Source organism: Trifolium pratense, linkage group LG4 (genome assembly GCF_020283565.1).
Source record: "Trifolium pratense cultivar HEN17-A07 linkage group LG4, ARS_RC_1.1, whole genome shotgun sequence".
In the NCBI taxonomy this organism is placed as follows: Eukaryota; Viridiplantae; Streptophyta; class Magnoliopsida; order Fabales; family Fabaceae; genus Trifolium; species Trifolium pratense.
In genome coordinates, this window is record NC_060062.1 from 42420690 (window position 1) to 42444855 (window position 24166).

The 24166-nt window shown below is 32.4% G+C and overlaps 4 protein-coding genes across 5 annotated transcripts; 1 reads left to right on the forward strand and 3 right to left on the reverse strand.

Annotated features, from left to right (window-relative positions):
* Positions 1-5251: 5251 nt before the first annotated feature.
* LOC123923608 (mavicyanin-like) lies at positions 5252-6248 on the reverse strand. The gene is made up of 2 exons (XM_045976300.1): positions 5860-6248; positions 5252-5620 (listed from the first exon to the last, which is right to left on the reverse strand). Exons 1-2 carry the CDS (start codon positions 6041-6043, stop codon positions 5259-5261), a joined length of 546 nt encoding a protein of 181 aa, XP_045832256.1. The 5' UTR covers positions 6044-6248; the 3' UTR covers positions 5252-5258.
* Positions 6249-7497: 1249 nt separating this feature from the next.
* LOC123924015 (glucan endo-1,3-beta-glucosidase 14-like) lies at positions 7498-11233 on the reverse strand. The gene is made up of 3 exons (XM_045976777.1): positions 10640-11233; positions 8674-9701; positions 7498-7823 (listed from the first exon to the last, which is right to left on the reverse strand). The coding sequence occupies exons 1-3, from the start codon at positions 10707-10709 to the stop codon at positions 7740-7742; spliced, it is 1182 nt and encodes a 393-aa protein (XP_045832733.1). The 5' UTR covers positions 10710-11233; the 3' UTR covers positions 7498-7739.
* Positions 11234-16535: 5302 nt separating this feature from the next.
* Positions 16536-19832, forward strand: LOC123920911 (thylakoid lumenal 16.5 kDa protein, chloroplastic). The gene is made up of 4 exons (XM_045973257.1): positions 16536-16975; positions 18206-18345; positions 18799-18871; positions 19370-19832. Exons 1-4 carry the CDS (start codon positions 16630-16632, stop codon positions 19477-19479), a joined length of 669 nt encoding a protein of 222 aa, XP_045829213.1. The 5' UTR covers positions 16536-16629; the 3' UTR covers positions 19480-19832.
* A 69-nt stretch (positions 19833-19901) lies between these two features.
* On the reverse strand, positions 19902-23799 carry LOC123920910 (methyl-CpG-binding domain-containing protein 11-like). Of its 2 annotated transcripts, none has more exons than XM_045973255.1 (3): positions 23650-23799; positions 23343-23459; positions 19902-20997 (listed from the first exon to the last, which is right to left on the reverse strand). In XM_045973255.1, exons 2-3 carry the CDS (start codon positions 23451-23453, stop codon positions 20215-20217), a joined length of 894 nt encoding a protein of 297 aa, XP_045829211.1. In that variant the 5' UTR covers positions 23454-23459; positions 23650-23799; the 3' UTR covers positions 19902-20214. The 2 variants fall into 2 exon arrangements, with proteins under 2 accessions (XP_045829211.1, XP_045829212.1); XM_045973256.1 differs by having other exon boundaries at positions 23343-23491; positions 23650-23716.
* Positions 23800-24166: the final 367 nt, after the last annotated feature.

Sequence of the window (24166 nt, forward strand, 5' to 3'; positions counted from 1 at the left end):
TTAAGCTTTACCAAATCAATTTGACTTGTAGCGTTTGATAGTCTCTTCCAACTCTTTTTGTTTTTACACCAGACCAATGTTTTAAAAACCGGACCGGATATCGAACCGGTGAGGGTACTGGTTCACTGGTTCATTGGTCGAACCACTGGGTCACTGGTCGAACTGCATGACAAACCGGATTAAACCGAATTAAATCGGTGGAATAAACCGGTCTCTATATAATTATTGAACCGGCTGCTATATAGTTAAAAAAAAATCATAAATTATATGAGTACAGACCCCACCATATACTTTTTTTTTACAAACCCCCACCATATACTTGATCCCACCAATTTATATTTTTTTATTTTCATTTAATGTTAATAAATGATAAATATAATATAAAAAATTCTAATACTAAACTATGGTATTATAATGTAAAATCGTTTCCCATTTGCCTTTGAACAACAAGCTCTACACATTCTTTTTCTTTCTCAGGAGAATTCTAGAACCCCAAAAGCAAACACTTTCAACTTTCACCCAATCAAACATGCTCCATACTTTCTTTCTCCTTAGTAAAATTCAAACTTTCACCTCAAAACAAAACACCATATATCAAATGCTCCTCTCTTCTTTAATCTGAGTATCACAACAAAATCAGGCACTCGTGCAACGACACCGGAGACCTGATGGGATGACGACGTATATGCAACAGCACGACAAAGAGATGGTGACGAAGATGAATACAGATCTGGATTTATCTTACCTTTCTCCATTTTCATAGATCTAAGAAACGAGAAAAAAATATATCAAAGATCTGGATTTATCTTACGTTTCTCCATTTTAATAGATCTGGATTTATCTTACCTTTCTCCATTTTCATAGATCTAAAAAAATGATATCTTGAAAAAGAAAAAAATATACAACAAAACGACATCGTTTTCGGCTAAAAAAAAAGGGTGTAATCAAACCGCCGGTTCAGGGAAACCGCCGGTTCACCGGTTTTCCCGGTTTTCCCGGTTTTTTCCGGTTTCCACCGGTCCAACTGCATGGCCGATCCAACGTATGAACCAGACCGGACAGGCTCCGGTTCCCGGTTCAACCGGTCCGACCGGCCGGTCCGGTCCGGTTTTTAAAACACTGCACCAGACCCATGGACGGACACTGAGTCAATCATTCAACACCATGATGAATTTCTTGCGTAATTTTTTTCCGCGTCTTTGTTTTTGTTTAAGTAGTCCACTAGTTATAATTATCAAGGTTGTCAGAACCGGACCGGTTATCGAACTGGCGAGCTCACCGGTTCAAGGTTTAATTGGTCGGACCGGGTTCAATCGGGATCGAACCGTTTTTAATTAAATATATATTTTAATTAATATATAAATAAATATATATGAATAATTGTTGAATATTTCATAATTTCACACATTAAAAAGATAAAATGTCACAAGTCAAAATAAAATAAAATTTATAATTCAAACCAAATGAAAAATAGATGAAAAACAAAAACATTTCCTATTCCTACAACGTCATTGTTTTGTTTCAGATTTTTTAAAAAAAAAAAAAATTAAAACGACGTCGTTTTGCCCTTTTCTTTTTTTAAAAAAAAAAAACTGCAAAACTGGTTGAACCGCCCGGCCGGTTCGCCGGTTCAACCCGGTTCGACCCCGGTTCACGCGTTTTTTTGCCGGTCAGTTTCATATCCGTTTTTTGCTCAAAACCGAACCGTTTTTATGACCGGTTCACGGTCCAACCGGTCCGACCGGCCGGTCCGATCCGGTTTTGATAACCTTGATAATTATAATAAGATCTGAAATAACTTATTTTTGAGCTTATTCAAACAACTTATACAATATAAATTAAGTTTTATGTTATTTTATAAGTTCACATCAGTGAAAATTGTATTTTTATAAGCTATTTTATCATAAACTATCTTGATAAACTTATAATAATACATAAAAATTGCATAAGATGTTTGCATAAGCTCAAAAATTAGTTAATCGAAACGGGGCTAAGTAGAATATTTGTCAGAAAAAATAATAGAATATTTGGAGTCTAAAATTCAATTTTTGTATATATTATACGAAACAATTTTTATATATATCAATTGAGTTAAAATTTATTTATTTATATAAACTATTTTTGTGTAGGTGCACTATTACGCAATAGTGCCTCTAACTTTGTCTGAATTTCTCATTTCTCACTTAACGACCAGTTTTTCTTCTTTCTTTTTGGGGGGATCGTCGAATCAAATGATATTTTTGTTCCAATTTTTGCCTCTTCTTCTCCCTCTTAATCAAACTTTTCTTTGCCATGATGGTTCATATCCTATAAGTTAAAAAAATAAGCTTCTTATATATAATAAAAAAAACTAAATCCAAACATCTCACAAACTTTTTCTATTATTTTATTAAAACAATTTTTAATATATACTCCTATCGTTCCTTTTTACTTGTCGTTTTAGAAAAAAATAAATAATTAAGAAAGTGTATTTTTGCACCTTATCTTCCTATTATACCCTTACTTTAATTCACCAATTTTTATTTCACACACTTTCTCTTTCCAATAAATTTAATATATTATGTAAAAAAAATTAATATGTTTTTTTTGACAAAATAAATTAATAATTTAATATGTTATGTACCAATTTTTTTTTTTAAAAAAAAAACTGTAGTTTTCCAAATATATATTAAATCTTTTACGGTTTCAACAACTCCTCCTAAATATTTAGAATTTACATGAGGGTATAATAGACAAAATATAACCTTAAATTAACAAAACGACAAGTAATTTGAAACAATTTTTTTTCTTTCTAAAACAACAAGTAAAAAGAAACGGAAGGAATATATATTTTTGAAACAGTTGCCGCATTCTTAAAGACAGATCTAACCTCACCCAAAAAAGAAAAAGACATCTCTAACCTCATATTATTATCATTTTGTGGGCCAAAATCAATAGGGTGTTGTGGTTAGGGTTTGAATCCCTCAACCCAACATCCATTTTTATATTTCTTTTGTAGTTTATGGTAACTATTCTTAATACTAATTATGGTAATATTTTTCAAAAATTGGGGTAGGATAAGGATCCGCGAGGGGTGTCAACCTAGTTGAGATTCCTTTCAATTTTTTAATGTCGTTATGCTCTTAGTTCACAAAAAAAAAATTCAAAAATAATAATTGCGGGTTATTAGAGTTTGAACCCCTACACTCGGGTTAAAAATAGACTCAAATTAACCAATAGAAAAGTAAATACTTTGTGATTTTTAATTGTAAGAGTTCAATATATTATACTTACTTGGGTACATGCTTAAATAAAAAAAATGTAGACACACATTAAAATAAATATAATTTATTTATTTAAAAATTATACATAATTTAATTTTTTTTATACTATGTATGCGTCTAAACCCTTTTTATTTGTATTTGCGCTCGAGTAAGAATTGCTCGAATATATACTTCCACCTAACATTAGTAAATATATACACATGAATAATTCACAGAACGTTTATTCAAATTCCATTTGATTAAATGAACCATCGCTAGAAATATTTTTCTCTATTTAAATAGTACAAGTGTTTAATTCCTATGAATAGTTAGTTTAACAATTGTTATTTTGAGTTAAGAGAAAACATAGTTGTATTATTTAAAGACGACTTATAATCATGATGCATGTGCTGTGTGTTGCACTTTTAGCATGTCTTGATTGATGAAGTCCTATTTGTAGGAGAGTGAGGTGGTTAGCCCGTGCCAAATTAAGTTATCAAGCATCAAGTTGTTCACTTCATTTTTTATAGACGAAACCGATAAATAATAGTATTATTAGGGCTTTAAATTCTCTTGTAATTCTTACTATGTTAAGCAATGTCATTCTAATATTATTGAAACTCTAGCCGTCACTTTGTGTTTCTGTTTGAACTTTAACATGGTATTAGAGCCTCTATGGCTAAGTGGTATAAAGTTCGATCCCCGTTCCCCTCACTTTCTAATTAAAAAGTGAATTTAAGCATATGGTAGGTGAGTCTATGCATTATCCACGCTGTGAGGGGGCGTGTTAGAAATAATATAAAACCATTGATGTGACCCTATCTTAACAGCTTAAAGCTTTTGAGATAATCGGTTATCTGACATTCATGAAACCTCCACACACAAATGAGAAATTTCGGATTCGAACTTATAACACTGTGGATAACTAATCTAATAATTTTAATATTTGTCGGTTGAATCAGGACTCGCGGATTGTTGACTCTCTAATGTAGCATTAATCAATTTCCTTTTAAAAAATAATCCTACTATAGCAAAATAATTTAAAGTTATACTCTTAGCCCTTAGGTCATAAACCAAATCACATCCAAATATTTGTGCATTTGTTTGGAAGTTATATTATAGCAAGCTCAAAGTCAAAATAACATACATGTACATGTGAACATGCTATGTTCAAATGCTCCATTTTTTCACCTAAAACACAATATTGTTCAATGCAACTTAGATTTAAATTTTCATTAGCATGTCTTGATGAAGTTATTGAAGTTATTTATAGGAGAGTGAGGTGGTTAGCCCGTGCCAAATTAAGTTATCAAGCAGCAAGTTGTTGACTTCATTTTTATAGTCGAAACTATAAAATATCTCATGAAACCTCGACACATAAATGAGAGACATCAGGTTCAAACTTAGAATAATGTAGAATGTAGATAGTTATAATATAATAATTTTGACATTTATCAATTGAGATATGACTTACATATTGTTGCCTTCCTAATCTAGCATTTTTCAAAAAAAAAAAATAAAAATAGTCCTAGCTACTATAGCAAAATAATTTAAAGTATATACTCTTAGCCTTAGGTCATAAAACCAAATAACATATCCAAATATTTGTGCTTTTGTTTGGAAGACTATTATAGCAAGCTCAAAGTCAAAATAACACACATGTACATTTGAACATGTCATGTTCAGATGTTCCATTTTTTCACCTAAAACACAATTGTTCAATGCAACTTAGATTTAAATTTTCATTAGCAAAGTCAAACTTTAGTAGAAAGATAATTTATATATTGAAAAACTGAACTTGAATTAGCCCACAATAGGATAATAATTGTTTGTTCATATCACACTCATACCAAACACAATTACATCTCAACATTGAAATTTCAAAAAACACTGTAATTGCATATATTAGTATAAATTACAACATAATACTGGCTAATCTATTTTTAAAAAGAGTCTTCTGCTAATGAAACGCGACAAAATTTCACATCTTTATTTTCCGTCATTTTTTTTCGCACCTTAAATTGAAGACAAAAAGTTGAAGGCAATAGTAATGAGGAGAAGAGAGGAGGTAGCAGCGATCGATGTGGCCGAGCTCTGTGGTGGAAGAGCAGTAGAATCTGGTCCAGTAGAAGAAGGAGCTTCAGCTGGTGGTATAGAAGAAGAAGAGGAAGTGTCTGTGACTTTAACACTTAACTTTTGGCCACTAGTACAATGTCCTGATAAGGTGCAGCTAAAGTAGAAATCGCCGGTTCGATCCAAGGTTATTTTGGTTGGTCCTATGTTAAAGGTTTGAATATTTTTGTCATTGATGTTACACTTTTCATAGTTAGCTTTGTTAAGTATAGCAACACTGTGGCTTCCAGATTCATAGTTGAACACTGCAAAAAAAAAAAGGATACTAATATCACATCAATTCTCAAATAATGAGTTTCTGATGTCCATAAAGCCGAGCTCTACTGGAAATATCAAAATTGTTAGACTGAACACATTCACCTAGATTCTGACCTGGAAGGTTGGAACCTTACAATTGTGTCTGTGAGTTTCAGGTGATGCTTGTCACTACGTCTATACACAAAAAAAATAAAATAAAATAAAAATGAATTTGTGATTAATTTACCTAGATTGTCGTTTAATTTGAATGTAAAATTTGCAGCCCATTTGGAATAGAAAGAATCACCACCAGGTGGAAAACTAGTCCAACCTATGACATCTCCTACTATGTAATCTTCAGCTTCTGAGGTTTGTAGCAATATTGTTGAAACCACAATGAGAATTGTGATGTTTCTTACTATTTGATACATGTTTCTTTTATTGATAAGAAGGCTAATTAGAGGCACATTAATATTAATTCACCCTTTGTGTTGATTTGTTGCATATAAAAGGTAGAGGTTAACCCAAAATAAGCATTGTTAAGTCAAGCAAGCAACCTTTGACAATTGAGTAATGCATTATCAGCTCTCATCACTTGGTGATGGTTGACTGATACAATTTGTTGTAAAAAAAATTGTTGTTTACTGCCTGCAGAAAATGTCAACTAATGGAAATGGTCCTTAACATAACATACCTCTAAAATAAATACACTTGTGCCTATAAGCTATTCACCCTATTTTTTTATCATTCTTATGGTGTTCGTAGGTCGGGTTGGATAAATTTTGATCAAACTCATAATTGACCTAATCAAACTTAATTGATTAGGATAAAAACTCCGTATTTTTTATGTCAAATTTGAATCGACCCAAAGATAAATAAGTTGGTTTGAGTTTGGTCAACAAAACATTTGACAATGTCATTAATAATGAGTGATACTTTCATTCATGTCATAAGTATTTATACATAGTTCCTTTTTAGCAACTAAATATTTATCCACAGATTTTTTTTTTGAAGAAGTATTTATCCACAGATTATAGTTGCATCAATTTAATTATGACACCACATGAAATAAGAAGAGATAATATACTTAATTTATGAACTCAATCATGAAAGAACACACCCTATTACTTTGATTCAATTATTATTAAGTGCTTTCTTTGAAGAGACACTTTATAAAATGCTTTCTTTAATTCAATTATTTTGGAAATCTGTCACAAAATTGGTTGAACAAGAAAACAAAAAGTAATAGTATAGTATTAAAAAAAAGTTATAATATATTATGTAGAAAAAAGTAATACTTCAAACTCAAAGAGCTCTTATACTAGAGGACATGCTACAAAGTAATATAAAGCTATATTATCTGTCTACCTTATAGTAAGTACTTTTGGAAGAATGCTAAACATGGGTTTAAGGCTTAAATCCAAGTCAAATCATGCCAAATCCATAACAATAAGCATTGTTGGGGGGTACATTTAACAATTCCCACAACACAAATATACAAGTCCAAGCCTCACAATGCCTTAATTTTCCTTTGTGAAGGCCCATTCTTAAATCGCTCTAAAATTAGCAAATTTGTAATGATGTTTTCTCTTCCCCCCTCCCATGAATCTTTTATACCCCCCAATATTCCAATTTTGCCCCTGCAGAAAAATTCGGTTCGCAGAAACCGAATTTTTTCTAGTGCAAATTCAGAGTAAATTTCGGTTTTTAGAAACCGAAATTTGTTTTCAAGGCAAAAAAAAACTTTGGTTTCTATGAACCGAAGTTTTTTCTAGGGCAAAATTGGAAATTCAGGGGGATAAAAGATTCATGGGGGGTGGGGAGAGAAAACATCATTTGTAATGAACATAAACAAAATGATACGAGTAAAATTGATGAACTTAAGTGTTTGAAAATATAGAATCTATTTAAAACTGAAAAAAGTTCTATATCTTATAGAAGTAAAGAAGGGGAAATGCTTTATGAGGATAAATAATTATAATTACGGATTTTTCTAAATATGGGAAAAATACATCAAAATTTCCAGATTTTGCTTTATGAAATATAGCAATCAATGGCATAATTTTGGTCTACACTGAGAGCAAGTAAAGCCAAGGCAAACCCCCTTCATTGCTAAGGAAACTAACTCTAGAAAATCATCAGTATAAGAGCTGATAGGCACAGTATTAAGGTGATGGTGTACGACCGCGACAAACCATGAGTATTTATATCCTGCAAAGTGAAATCAAGTAAACACAAGATAAGAATACATAACATGGTTTCAAATTCCTATTTTAGCAATTAAATTCACAATCAGACATTTCCATCTCAAGCAATATACACCAATTAATAAAACATCTTCACAAACTACCAAGATAATCTAGCAAGGTGAATGCATTTCTAATAAATGATATCCTTAATTTCTTAAGGTCTAATTTATGATATCCATGCATCGACCATTAGAGGCTAGCGCAAGTGATTGGTGCAATGTGTGCGAGTGTTGTAAATCCTGGGGTACTGAGTTCAATTCCTACTCATAAATAAAGCTTATCCATGCATCGGACCAAATTGAACTTATAGAGAAAAATATCTTCTGAGTTCCCCTTAGGTTTATGTTATGCAAAGAGCGATTTTGATATTGGATGGAAACCTTACATGGTTTGTCTAAGGGAGGGGAATGCATAATTTAGGTTCACAATTGATATCTTTGCTCTGACATTATAAAACAAATACGAAAGAAAACAGCAAAACAAATTTCATGTTACAACTTTTCAAATTCTTTATAGGGTAAGTCATCTTTTGTTAAGGCTAACTTGTGTGTCAAATTTCTTTATATTTTAGTTGTTTCTTCTGTTATCAATAACTTTTGTTTTAGCTTTCTTTAACTGCACTTTTGAGAACCACAAACTTCCATTGAATTCCCTAAACCATATAGTCCTATTACTTAGGAACTAGGATACATAGTTTGCAATAAGGTAGTCTCCTTTAAGTATAGTAAAAGTTGATGCAATGTCTATGCTATAAAAAACTTACAAATGAGTTTAGAATCAAACAATATAGCATCAAATGAAATTTATGATACCTTAATAGACAAATGAGATGAACCTCCAGCATTAAGTCCATGAAATCCAATATTGTATGATATGCTCCCATCAGCCTTGAATAGTCCATAATTTCTCTCAGAGGTAGGACCATCTTTCGAATTCTCGTTGAAAATTGCAAAAATGTATGCCTTCAGAACATTTTTAGGCCTATGCGGGGTTCCTTTTTTCTTCGCAAGCCTCTTACGAAGGTTATAATTATAAGTCCTGGCATTAGTAACATTTGCTCCAGTTTCATTTTGATCTCCTGCAGAGGCCCAACCTGTCTCGGTAATTATGATTTCCATCTTGTGAAATCCAGCATCCTCCAAAGCAGCATAAGCTGCATCAATCTGAGCGTCGAGCAGGTTGTCGTAATGCAGTTTAAACTTCGGATCATCAATTCCTTTGTTTGGTTGAAAAAGAGCATAATTTATATCAATATCCTTTGGATTACCCATATAAGTTAGGGAAGGGTAAGCATTCAAACAGAAAGGAGAGCCAATTTGTTGGAAGAACTCTAATAGCGGCTTCATATACTGTATAAAATTAACGTTAAATTTACAAGAGGAGGGAGGGTAGGAATCTTGAAAAACGGCATATGAGTTTGAGGTAGTAATCTGAATTAGCTTATCTATATGAAGTTTCTTGGTAGCATTATAAATATTTTTCGCAGCATCCAAAAGAACTCCATACAAAGCAGTGTTAGACCCACCCAAAACTTCGTTTCCAATAGCAATTCCACGAATGCGTGTCTCGGGAAGAAATGCCTGCACATTATCTTTCACCCAGTTCAAAGCATGATCCGCATTCGAACTCATGTCTTGGAGTTGTCCATTAGTAACTCCAATTACAATTTCAAGACCAGTTCCGCTAAAAGCCTTAAGAACACTGTGATCAGCATCATAGATTCTAACATTCCTTATCTTTGCAGCTCTGAGAAGAGTAACAACTTCATCAGGTGAGGGAATGTTATCTGCAAGTCTCCCATAATTTATACCATAGGTTCCGGTAAATGCTTGCAGCGAAGCTGAAAGCCAAACAAAAAACAGTAAAACTCCATTAACATTACTTAGTTGACGTAAAATAAAATACAAGCTAGCAACTTCTCAACTGTCAAGAAGACTAACATGAAATTTTGCAATCATACTCACTCACAGTGAGATGAACAACAAAAATTGGTACTCCCTCTGGCCACATTTATAAGCAAATGTTCACTTTTCACATTCATTGAACAATTGATGTATTTAGTCTATAATATCGACCAGATACATAGTTTATTCAACGAATCTAAAAAAAGATTTTTGCTTATAAATATGGCCAGAGGGAGTACTTAGATATACACGGAAAGTACGAAGACATAAGATAAACCCCCCAAAAAAAAAATCCATTCAGTGTTGTCAACTGCGGATCACAAAAAACAGCTGTTTGTTCGATTTAATTTAACACTTTCTATTAAACCGTATATAGCAAAACAATAACAATTTGTCCAAGTTCTGCTACACTAGGGCACTATAGTGCCTCCGTAGCGGCTATTTGACAACACTGAATCCATCCACAATCCAAATTCAGAACTACTACCATATAATAGAACTTGAATACTAATAAATAATCAATATATGATGAATTCAAGAAACAGTGGTCCCATCTCATCCCAGGTGAAATCAGGCATAGGTACTAAAAGAGGATACTCCTGAATTTCAATGTTATTATAATAATGGTAGCATAAAAGGAACGCAATATATATAAATATTTATAAATAAAGAAACTTAAAAATCTCAACTTAGAAGCTAAGTAAGCATGAAAATCAAGTCTTATGAAGATATAAAACAACCCAAAAACAAGAAAAAGTAGTACAAATCAACAATATGAGCAAGAACATGGTCTCAATTGAAATCAATTGAACACAGATTAATGATCGAGCAAAATCATGAAATACAGTGAAATAGTAAGAGAGAAAGAAATTACCAAATCTCATGAAGAAGAGCAAGAAGAGAAGAAAGAAAGAGTCAAAGAAGCGGAAAATCATGATGATCATGAAAGTTAGGAAATGGGTTATTGATGGGGTGGTCCAAAAGAGAATAAAAAGAAACGCTTTGTTGAAATTGGAAGCAGAATTTGTAGTTATTGTTGTTGTTGTTCCATCTGGGGCATGCCATAAGATGAAAAAGAAACGGTTTTTATTTTTGTTTTGTAGCGTTGAATTGAAAAACAACAACTACATCATCTGCTACAACGTTTGAAATTGAATTAATGTATTTGTTTGGTTTTTTTTCTTCTTGTTCTTGTTGTGAGTGTCACTCTCATCTCAGTCTAAGCGTTTTTTTTTAATGGAAAAGTAAAGTAAAGAAAGGGAATTGAAGAGTGAGGGTAAAAGGGAAGAAAAAAAGGAAGAATTAAGAGTGAGATTTGAAGGGGTTTTATAAAGTGAGAGTGAATCAGAAAAGAACAAACAACGCGGAAGAACGATTAGTGGGTGTTGGCTCAACTGAAGTAGTAGCTTTTTGTATGGGTCAATTCGTTTCTAGTTTCGTCTTCGTGCTGTTTCTCTATGGTTTCTTTCTATGGAAAACAAATTTATTTAAAATAAAAATGAAAAATCAAAGAGTATACGCGTCAATATCTCATAGGTCTCAATATCTAGTGTTTAAGTGGATTGGTTTTGTCATTTAAAAAGGTTAGCTCCGCAACTTATTTTCTCTTTCTCTTTCATTAAAGTGTAATTATTTTATATATATAATTTACTTTATTTATTCTCGGCAAAAATAATAATAATAATAATACTCAAACTAAACATAAATTTTATTTTTTTTCTAAGATATGGGTGAAATTTTTAATCTTACTTGATTAAAAAAAATAATACTCAACCTAAACATTTTTTTATGGGGGACACATTAATCTAATTAATCTAAGTGGCAAGAGTCTTACAACTTAAGCAAGTTATAGAAAGTTCAATTTTTTGACTCTTGCCTATAGAAAAATTTGAGTGAGAGGGACACAACTTTCTCGATGGAGAGTAATTATCGTTAACAGTAGAGCTGTCAAAATGGATCGGACTATCGACCTTGTATTTTAACATGGGACGACCCGTTAAAAAGCACAGAAAAATGACTTTGTATCTTTTTTGGCCAACCTATCGGGCCTATAATTTTCATGGGTCGTGATGGGCTAGTCCACTAAAAAAGTTAGTAAAAATAGATGTTTTATCTTTTTCGGTCAATTTTTAAAATAAATCCGACAAAGTCAAGTAACCTAACCAACCTTAATTGATTCCTTCAAAGACATGTGAGCAACTTTTCCTAAGTCACTCTTTAGTTCTCTCTAACCCCAAATCACTTCTTCAAAGAAGACTGCGAGCAACTTTCACTTCTTCGAAGATAGAGTTGCGACTTCTTTTCTTCAAAGACGGAGTTGTGATTGCAATCAATAGATGAAGGGTTAATATTGATGTTTCATTTTCATTTTAGTTTTTTTTTTTATCTTGGAAATGTTTGAGGTTTGAATTATGGATCTTCATTTAGTATAGGAGGTCGCATCTTGCATAAGTATATGAATTGTTTATTTTGTGGCACCGTGCAAGCTCTCATTTGTATATGTAATTGGTTGAATATAATTTATAATTTATTTTTATAATTTTTGGATAACAAAAACTACAAACACTCTCAACTAAAAACTTTGCGCAGAAAAATTAACAACTCTTACATGACGCACAACTACTCGAGCTCTAATACACACAAAAAATTAGGGTTGTTGTGGTTACTCTTAATCTAATCCGATGATGTATCCCAAGGTTTTAGGCTCCCCAAAAGTTGCAATAGTGTGAGTCTCTTAACACCCTTATGCAAAACCAGGAAGTTAGGAATCACATCCGCTCTTCCACTAAGTCGAACCAAATTTTGATACGAATGTTATAATTTTTGAGGAAGCCTAAAACATTGTGGTGAAATTATGCATTGGATTAAGAATAAGCACACAAATGAATTTGAACATTACATATTAACCAAAAACTTTAAAACATTAGAAATATAACTCATGACATCTATCTCAAGTTCACTCTTCTTGACACATCAAGTAGTGGCTAAAGTGCATCACTGTGAGCTATCACGTTCAGGTTCCATTATTGGTTTCAAGCTCTATTCCTCTAGATAACGACTTAACTTCTATGCAACATCAAATTTCTGTTTTTGAATTTCATTTATAGATATATGTAATAACTTGGGAGTAATATTGACCAATTACATTGAAAAATGCAATTTTTTTATTTATACAATAATGTAAGTTTTAAACAAAGAACACCCTCACTATTTCACAAATATGCGAGTAGTCATTGGTCAAAGGGAAACACACCCAACTGATTTTGGCATTTGAATACTAACTGTAAAAAAAAAATATGCAGTCAACTGAAGATCAGTGTTTATTGCTCAATAATTATAGCACAATGTCTATGTCACAACCAAAACCTTAGTTCTATAAGTTTGCTCTGTAGCACTTTTTGCTTTTAGAGAAAGTAACTAATCATAAAAGCCTTAAAAAAATGTATTCAATATAAGACCCTACATCTGTACATATTTTGTTTATTCAATTCATCGAAACAATTTGATTACGGCATTATGGGACCTATGGTTAATAATTGAATTATTTTTTTTTTTTTTGTAAATCATAAATTTTGTTGGATATTGTATGTATCTACAATTAGTAACGACATCATATTTTATACACAAGAGTTGAGGTTCGAACTCACAATTTTCACTTATTCAGTATAAAGGGTAAATTTTTAGGTAATGTTCATGTTCCTGTGAGCACAACTCGATTGGCAGGGATATTGCATGTTATTGTAGGGGTTGAGGTTCGAACTCTGATACTCCTGTTTATTCACCTTCGAAGTGTAATAAGAATTAAATATAGTTTAATAGTTTATTTTAAATAAATAGTTTGTATTATTTCAATTTACCTTTTTAGCCTTTATGGTATTGTATTTAAGAAGACTTTGTGCTTCATTTGCTCTGATACCAATTGTAACGGATAAATGAGATTCTAGGGACGAACTGATAAAATTCAAGTCTCAAAAGTAGAGATTCTAATAATTTAGAATAAAATCCGTTACCAAAGAGATATTATGCAAACATAGTATGTATAATATTGAATGAGAGTTTTTTTTAGAGAGAAGGTATTTATTGAAATGTTTGATTGGTTTCAAATGAAGCACAAAGTCTTCTTAAATATAATACCATAAAGGCTAAAAAGGTAAATTGACATAATATAAACTATTTATTTAAAATAAACAACTAAACTATACTTAATTTCTGTCAAAAAAGGAGAAATTCTAGCCTAGACTACTTGACAAAAAAAAAGTAAATTTGTAGAGACCAATTTACTTGTAAAAAAAAAAAAGAAAAAAATAATTAGATTTTAATGGTATATCACAAAAAGAAAAGAGTTTTTCATAAAAAGAAGAAAAAAGACAAAAATTTGAAACTGGGTGGAAGCACTTTAAAATTCTAAAATAATGCACCCAATGATAAGTTTGGGCTTGGGCTGACCTTTGGTTGACTTTTGGTGTAGGAAGTAAATATGGTGGGTGTAGGAAGCAAGTTTATGCATGGTGCATAAGTTTGGGCTTATGCACCATAACCACACCCGTTTCAAATGAAGCACAAAGTCTTCTTAAATATAATATCATAAAGGCTAAAAAGGTAAATTGACATAATATAAACTATTTATTTAAAATAAACAACTAAACTATACTTAATTTCTGTCAAAAAAGGAGAAATTCTAGCATAAACTACTTGACAAAAAAAAAGTAAATTTTTAGACACCAATTTACTTGTAAAAAAAAGAAAAGAAAAAAATAATTAGATTTTAATGGTATATCACAAAAAGAAAAGAGTTTTCATAAAAAGAAGAAAAAAGACAAAAATTTGAAACTAGGTGGAAGCACTTTAAAATTCTAAAATAATGCACCCAATGATAATCAATAAGTTCTTATTAAAATACCTCAAAAAAAAAAGTTCTTGTTATTAAAAAAAAAAGTTTAGAATGAAAGAGCTATAACATTATTGATGCACGGTTATATGCTTCCCTTTTCTTTCATTCCTAAACTCTTAAGAGTGTGAAAGCAGTGTGATCATAATCTCATCAAGAATGTGTTCCTTTAGTGCTGGCTAGTGTTTTTCTGATTTAATAGCACAATTTTTTTGTAGAAAAAAGTGGCTTTTAGATCAACCATTGTTTACTTCCCACGTAAGGGAATCTGCTTTTAACGTCTTCATTTCACTTTTAATGTGTGTATGTGGACCAATGTTTGTGATTAAGGGCTTCAATGTTCGTATGTACATAAAAATTAGTATAAAAACCTTGTGATCATGAATCAGCATAACACCTAGAACTAGAAGAAGTTACTTAGTACCATACCATAGCCTATAGTGAGAGTATGACAAATATAGAAGATAAAAGGACTAAGGAATAATCATCTCGCATTCACACACTCAGTGATCTCATTTTTAATTTATAATTGGAGAGTTTATACTTTATATTATGGACACAGGTTCAATTTTGCAACAATCTACTTTGCGGGGAGTCTCAAAATGAGTACTAATACAATTAATGGATTTGGATAACTTCTTGCGGGGCAACACTGCAGTTGTGGTTTTGTGAGTGTGAGACGAGAGGAAAAAAAAAAAAAGAACAAGTGAGGACTGAGGATGATTAAGATAAATAGAGACATAAAATTGCAGCAGAGAGTGCAGAAGTAGAGAGAGCGACAAATGATCGAAATCCACAATTAATTGGTTATATATTTTTTTTTTTGGGTACAATGGTTATATAAATTTTAGTAAAATAAATTAAGTTAAATTAACTATGTAACCAAAAAAAACCTTCAATTGAGTGAGGCTCATTTAAAGTCAAATCAAGGGAAGGAGTATGATGAATACATTGATCATAAGTAGAGCTGGCTACTACACAAAGACCAAATGTGGGCTAGCATGTGTTAGGTGATGACGATGTTGTAGTACTTCGATCTCCATTCCCAATAATAATGGTCCTTTGATCGGAGTTCTTGAGTTACCCGTTTAGCTATTAGCTTCAAAATCCGCAACTTACCAACGATTCCACCTTTCCTCAAACCCTAGGAAAAACCTCTTTCGAATCATCCCCTGACAACCTCTCTAAAAAAAAAATAGATAGTAAGCTAGAAAGAAAGACATTTTATAAAAGTTTCATTCATTGTCTTTTTTTTTTTGTTGACAAAATTCATTGTCTTAAAAGACATGTAAGAATTTTCTCTCTATCTCTATTTCTATCATATCATTAACTTATCTTTTTTTTAAGAAGCCAAATTAGCCTATTCAAATTGACGATAAAGAGAATCGAACATTAAATCTCAAGAGGAGCATATTCCTAGGTCCCAAGCCAATACCAATACACCAACCCAAGTGGGTTATCATATCACTCTTTGTATATCTGTATATCTTTATCTCTCAAGATGTATACACCGAAATGACATGTCGATTAAATATATATATTTTTTTGACTAATCGATTAAATATTTTCTTAAATTTAAATTAAATACAAATGAATTTAATAGTCATATTTGAATATATGGTAAATATTGGTATAAATTAATAATTAATTAACAAAAGTCTTGCTACATGGTCCAGGGATTAAAAATCAACATGCCATGGCCAATTTGCATCCTTTAACTCAATACTACAGTATAGAATTTGGAAGACTTCAAAAAAAAAAAATAGTATAGAATTTGGAAGACATGAAGAGAATATGTGTATGCCATGTTGGTCAATTTTGAATGACTATAACACCCTTGAGGATCTAAAAAATGACTGGATCAGATTACAGAATCCAACAACAACCTTATCCTCCAAATGTTCCAAATTGCCATGTCTTCTAAATTTTCATGCGCCAAAAAATAAACAAAACAAAAAAGAGAGGAAAAAAAAAACATGGCAACAAATTTTCTCTCAACTGCAAACCCTTTTCATCTAGCATCTTCATCACAATCCTCAATATCCTCTACATCATCACATGTTTACACCAATCCAATCAAATGCAATGTGAAAAGACAATTAACTCTTTGTAAAGTAGTTAATCCAAGTGTGACAAAAAGAGGCATATCTATAAGTTTTGTTACTAGTTTGGTTCTTTCATTGACTGGTAAAGGTTTGTTTGATGCTAATGCAGCAATACTTGAAGCTGATGATGATGTTGAACTTTTGGAAAAAGTAAAGAAAGATAGAAAAAAGAGACTTGAGAAACAAGGTGTCATCAGTTCTTCTACCAAAGAAACAGGTAATGTGCATTGTTGATTTGTCCTATTATGTATCAGATAATGTGAATTTAAAATAGGAGAAATAGCTATGAGGCACATACACATACACGGATCCCGGACACCACACATACACGTTGACGCTGATAATAATTTGAAAAATGATACAATTCAATGTAATTATAAGGGTCTGTGTTGTATCGGTGAACACCGACGCATGTTCGACACCTGGACACGCCTAATCCAAGGAGTGTCCCTGTTTCTTTGAGAAATAGTGATAGTTTAGGAGCTAACCTGGTAGATTGTGAATAGTTTAAGGATTATTTATCACACTTCTATAGCTTTGAGACCAAATTGAAAGTTTACTCTAAATTGGACGGTATGTGAGCACAGTTCTTGAGGGTTTCTAATGAAAATGAAAAGGTCTCATAAAGTGCAAAACTTGGCTTCTTGTTCTATTGGATTTTTGCCAGATATTGTGTAAGTTTAGTTTTAATGCAATACTATTAGTGCAGAAGTTGTTAGCATCGCTCATTTTGCATCGGTATCTCATTTTCTATTCACTATTAATTGTATTATGATGTGCTTGCTACACTTGCATTGCATGGCAACAACTCCACCAGATGCTAAGTTTAAACATTTTTATACTACCAGTATTCAGTGGATTAAAAGTACATTATTGCTTAGGTGATTCTTTTACATATACTAATTGAACTGCTTGTTTTACAGGAATGATAATAAATGTTCAATTAGATTAAATGAACAGTAATTCCATCTATTCTGCTGAACTGATATATTTGATCTTATCCCTTGTTTTGATTGTAATGTGAATATTTCTTATTTACCATAAGAAATTGAAGATAACATTACAGTTCAAAATCAAGTTGTTATGCACACTGCATCTTTAAGGCTACTAACTTGTATGCAGTTCCAGCTAAGGGATTAAAGTGATGTAGTTTGGGGCTTAGGCCCTCATTATTATCAAAAAAAGAAGTGATGTAGTTAGGATTTTAAATTGTCACACTGAGATATATAATTCATGTTTTCGGTTTTCCGCTTATGATCAACTTCTATTCCCTAGTTCATGTCATTGTTGGCCCAAGTTCCTTCATGAAAATCTTGAAACACAAGCTTTTTTGCGGTAGAATTGAAAAAAAAAATCAGGCTGCCTTATTTTGCGTCGAGTTCTCAAATTCAGGAGAGACAGTTTTTTTTCTTCCTTTTTTTGTACTAAAGATTGAAAATATTTGCAGGGTATCTTCAGGACTTGGTGTACAAATTGAGTGAAGTTGGTCAAGCAATTGAGAAAAATGATCTAACTTCAGCTGGTTCTGTCTTAGGAAAAGGCAAGGATACTGATTGGGTCCAAAAAGCAAATATAGCTTTGAATAAGGTAAATCTTTTTTCTTAAATGATGCATTCATTATGAATACTTTTGTTATGAAATCTTTCATAACATTGCATAGCAAATGTTAGACTAAAAGGAAAGTTCCATGTTATTGATAACATCAGTCATGTCATCTAATCTCTTAGTAATCAATGACATTAATTTGCATTAAATTTTGACCTTCATATGTAAATGCTCATATTGTTGCATTAGATTTCTGAGTTTTAAAATGGGAGGAAACTGGTGCCTTTAATATCAATTACAAGTGGTAAATTCAAATCCAAAACTTATGCCTGAGATACAGTCGGCGTTGAAACACACTCTTTAATTTCCATTTAGAAGTTCGAACTTTTTGGTTTTATGGATATAAGTTTTATTCACCTTTTTTTTAATCTTTGTTGGTCTGCTTCTTAATTAGATAGATATATCTCACTTTTTCTGGATGATCTTTTTTAACAGCTGAGTTCCAGTCCTGAAGAGCAATCTGAGGTGGACGCTTTCAATTCTTCACTTGCTTCATTGGTTTCATCAGGTGTGTTGCATTCAATTAGGCATTAAGTTTCATTCATGACAGCAAATATGCTCCTTTATCAGGCATCTTATCCAACTTCAGACGTTCTCTTGATTTAGATAAACACGTGTCTGGATTCACGATGTAGAGTATCAAAATTAGTTTGCCTACCAAGACATTGGACTCAAGTGGTTAATGAGCTCCCCCTAGGAGGGATCGCTCAGGAGAACCCGAGTTCGATTCTTGGTGGGAAGACTCTGAATTGGCTCAAACGTACTTTTAAACCCTTTTAAATTGAAATCCAAGCACACTATAGAATAGTCTATATGTAACCTTGTAAATAGACTATCCTCATAAACTTTCATAAGTGTGTGTGAGCACTCGCACACATATGTGTGCATGTAGCATGAGCACATAAGTTTTAGGCACATAAAACTGTGTACTGTCTTCCTCAAATTGTAGGCTCTAAGATCCCTTCAAGCACACACTAACTCTTACTAATATTGATTATTTTTGCAGTTGCTCAGAATGATGCGGAGTCCTCCAAAATTGCCTTTGTGTCTTCAGCTGCTGCATTTGAGAAGTGGACCTCTTTGACAGGGCTTGTTGGTAAACTTAAAGGACTTTGAACATTGAGTGAAGCTACACAAATTTTATTTCATCTTATATATAGAGAATTCCATTAATTTTCCCTTCCGGGTCACCAAATTGTGGTGTCTTGGAGCAGTTCCATCACAGCTTTATCTAGGAAAGACCAACAACCTCATCTTTCACAGCTCATGAAGTTTGAGTTCAGGTGTAAATTGTCTCGCGCAAAATTGTAATTGTAATGTATTGAGAATTTGACTACATGTCTTATTGTTGTTCACAGAACAGTGCAGATGGAAAGATTTTCATCCAAACTTTGGTCATTAATGATTAAAACTATTGTTATCGTTGTTATGAATTGAAATAAACAGCCATAATTCCAAAAACACAGAAATAGACTTGGCGTATGTTTGCAACTACGTTGGAAATAACATATATATGTTACCGATATAATCTGAGACGATTTTTGAAATAAACACATACTCCACAATGTTATAGGTTCATATCACATTACAGATATCATACAACACAATGTTACAACAAATGTTACATGGGAACTAGAAGCTACATGTCTCTCCAGCACATACATAGATGGTACATCATACGGCTACTCTATGATTGTTTATAGTCATTTCAATGAACAATCGGATAAATCACATTAATTTAACAACAAAAACTACAGTCATCCTCAGACAGATCTAAAGGTGTCAGAGTGACAGAAGACAGAAGCCAAGAATTTATTCTGTTCCCTATTCAAAAGCTTTCACCTCAACAATTCAGCTTCCGTTTACGGTCACCTCTGATTCAGCCTTGTTAATATCATGAACCTTGTGATTTTCTTCTTCATGCACTTTTGTTGCTTCTTTCTCCTTGGTTACTCCTTCAGCCTCGTGGTTGCTTCTGTTTTCTTCCTCTTTATTTTCTGCTTCCACTTCAGCTGTTTTCTCAGCAGCAGGGGCAGCTTCTGATTTCTCTGGCTCAGCAGATGCACCATCTTGCTTCGTCTCCTCCAGTGGTTGTTCAATCTTCTCTTCATCCTTATTCTGAACAACTTCAGATGCCTCAGCTCCTTTGTCATCAATTTTCTCTTTTGATGCTTGTAACTCTCCATCAGCAGTGTTGGTTTTCCCCTCATCATTTGCTATATCAGTATTTTCTCCAGGTTGAGTGGACTCTTTGACATCTGCATCTTCAGCTCCCTTCCCATCTTGATTTTCGTTATCATCCTTAGTTTCATCAGCTTCATGCATTTCATCATCTTTTGGTTCCTCTTCTCCTTCCTCCCCGGAAGCTTCTTTCTTTGAAGCTGGTGACTTTTTGCCACGTTTCTTAGGGGGCTCACTTTTTGGTTCTGTTGGAGATGCCTTGACCTTCTCACTGATTCTAGTTGATCTTCTTGGAGTCTCGCCAGTGCCCCAATCAAATTCTGAGATGTTTGGGCCACCGGGGTTTGCTTTCAAGTACTTCTCCAGCTGCCTCTTGGTATGGATCTCCTCTCCTGTTGGTGCAGTGAACACTATCTCATTTTTCTTTGGAGTTCCAGACTTTTTTGGAAAGAACTGCAAAGGAAATATAATTTATGAATATTCATATGCCATAACATGCAACAAATCAACAACTGTAACACATACAAGATCTTGTTCAAAGTAATTGACTTTTACAAGTAATCCCTAATGTGAAAAATGAAGCCCTTCCCTACTCTCACATCACAATACATTAAAGCATTGTTTTTCGTGCTCATGCTGTTAAAAGATAAAACAAGACTTATGTCTTATGATTTGAAAAGTATATTAAACCCTTGAGAATACTTGATTAAAAATGTTTCTTCCTCTTCTCTTTTTCAAAAACTTTTTTTTGATTACAGTTTTAAGCATTTATGTGCCTAGTTGAAAATCATAGGCTGTTATAAGATAGAAGCATCTAGCATGGCACCAAATTAACTTTGTTCAATCAGAAGGCTTTTCTGTCCCTCTTTAATCCTTCTATTCAGGCTATACCTGGGACAGGTGTAGGACTGAGGACAATAATTCATGGCTCATAATGACCAAGAAACACAAAAATGGACACATGTGGACTGTATACAAACCATTTCCAATCTAAAACTGCAGTAACAGAGAATGCATAGACAAAATCATTCAGTATGATAACCAACTGCTTGTATCAGAAAATAAAGTAAACAATACTTCTCATGCAAAGCCTACATAGATGGCCCTCTAATTTTGTACTTAAACAATAACCCAGAGAGCTTATGTACCTAAAAAAAAGAGCGAGTCTGTATGGAGCTTGGAAACTCAAGATTCAGGTTAGTTATAATCACTATAGAGATATGCATGCAATAAATTATTATTTAAACATATGTTCTCTCTATAGACTCAACTTAGAAAATTTACAGAGGGGTCATGTTTTTCATAAAAACAAAATAAAAAATAATTGGTGACTGCATAGGTTTTGCAAAACTAATGGCAAATCAATGTAATTTACTTCAAGATATAGGAAAAAGGGCTAATACAAAAGGGTTTATCCCGTGCACAATATCAGAAAATATTAGAATAAATGATCATAAATATGACAGAAAATATTATGATAGTTGTTGCACATTTACATGGTAAGAAACATGGTTTATTTCCTCTCTACTGACTTATACATGACTGATTGACTGGGTTCAATATACCATGTGGCTCATGCTCTAGTCAGTGTTGGATTTGCTAACCAACACTAAGTCTGATGTTTGAAAGAAAGAAAAAACTTGAGCCAGTAAATATGATCTGTTGAATGATTTCACAATCTAATATCTCGAGATCAGTGCTAAGCGAAAATATAATAGTTGGATCCCTGTCTTAGAGCAAACTGAATATACTTTGGAAACTAAACAGGGGAAAAGAAGAGAGAAAAAAGAAGACAAGTGAACAGCAAACTCTATGGGATCTCAAACATGAAAATATTAACCGTTCATTTTACAATCTTTGAGGGAAAGAGGTGTTTGTTAAGAACAGGATATAAAAATAAAGCTATTCAAGTTCCCCAAAAAATGGCTACTGGTAACTAAAAGGTACATTGACAAATGGAGAATGATAACTTCACTCACAATCCTGGAGTTAAACATCATCTACTATAACATATACAGCACCAAATATTTATAATCTAACGAATTATACAAAAATACAAGAATCAAAGACAAAGAAAATCATCTTTTAAATACAAGACAACAAAACTAAGAAATCATTATCACCCGTGGTAAAACACAGAGCTATGAAATGCACAAATGTCATAATTCAACGAGTTTCCAATTCCAAGTGAAAAAACGATCAATGATACAAACACCTAGATAAGGAACAATCAAACCCAATTGCACAGTACTCATTTTCCAAAATGTACACTTGAGCAAAATTCTCAAACACAAAATAGCATGCTTATATGTGCAACAAACTTATTTTGTACCAAGTATAACTTAGAATTGAGTAAAAAAAAAGTACAACTTAGAAAGAACAAACATTTAATGTAACAAAGAAATACCCTCAAAGCAACATACAACAATTTGAATTATGCAACACAGTGCTAGAATTTTAAGCAAAAATCTCAATGAAGATATATCACACTTGACACAGTAAGAATCTTGAAAATCCCTAGTAGACAACTCAACAACCAACAGCTACACAATTCTCCGAATTCATAGGACAAAATACCTAAATCTTAGGCATGAATCTAGAAAATGCTAGAAAACCAAAAACCAAAAACCAAATCCCTAGCTAAGAAAACAAACAAAACAGCATCTTAACAACACAAATCACAAAATTAAACAAAACCCACATGAAATTTAAACAAGAAATTACAAAAACACAAAATTCAAAATTCAAATTGCCCTAAAATTGAATAGTCAAAGAAGGGGGAAAATGAAAAATCAAACCTTTTTCGTCCAACCAGATGGAGCAGGTAGTTCAAGAGACACAGTTTCTTCTCCTGCATCTGCAGCTACACCGACAGCAGCAGAACCCTCTTTCTCCACTGAGCTCGCCATTTTCACCTGCGAATTTTCCCCCAATTTTTTTCACAATACTGTTCAGAACGAGAATACCAGAAATTTAAATAATAATTAATAACAATAAATAAATAATAAAAATAATAAAGTTTACAATTTTGTATACATGAACAAAAATTTATAAATTATTTGAAAAAAAAATTGAAGAAAAAAAGAGGGATAAAAGAGAAAATACTTAGGTTTTTTCGGTTTGTTTCGATTTTTCTTTTGTTTGAGTGAAATTGTGTGTGTGTTTTAAGTGTAAGGTGGAGAAAGAAGAAGAGACAATAAATATTTAATATTTATTTTATTTAATTTAATATTTTAGTTTGAAATTGAAATTTTAAGCACGCAAGAGACACGTGTGGAATCTGATAAAAATATGCTTCTACTACTTCTACTAAACTTGATTTCTGTGTTGGGTACTTCTATTCGTCACAGTCATGCTATCCTTATGCCATCTGTACTCTTTTCTAACTTTTTTGTTTCTCTCACAGGCTTAAAAACAAGGAGAATGTTAACTTGTGCCCTTAAGGCACATGTTAAGGAAGCAAAAATAGAAGTTATTAAATGCTAATTTGTGCATTTTGACTTTTGAAACATTAAATTTCTTGTATCATTAAATGTTGAATTTCTATTTTGGTATATCTTAACATGTGCCCTAAGGGCACATGTTAACAAGACCCTAAAAACAAAAATGTGAAAATTTTGAT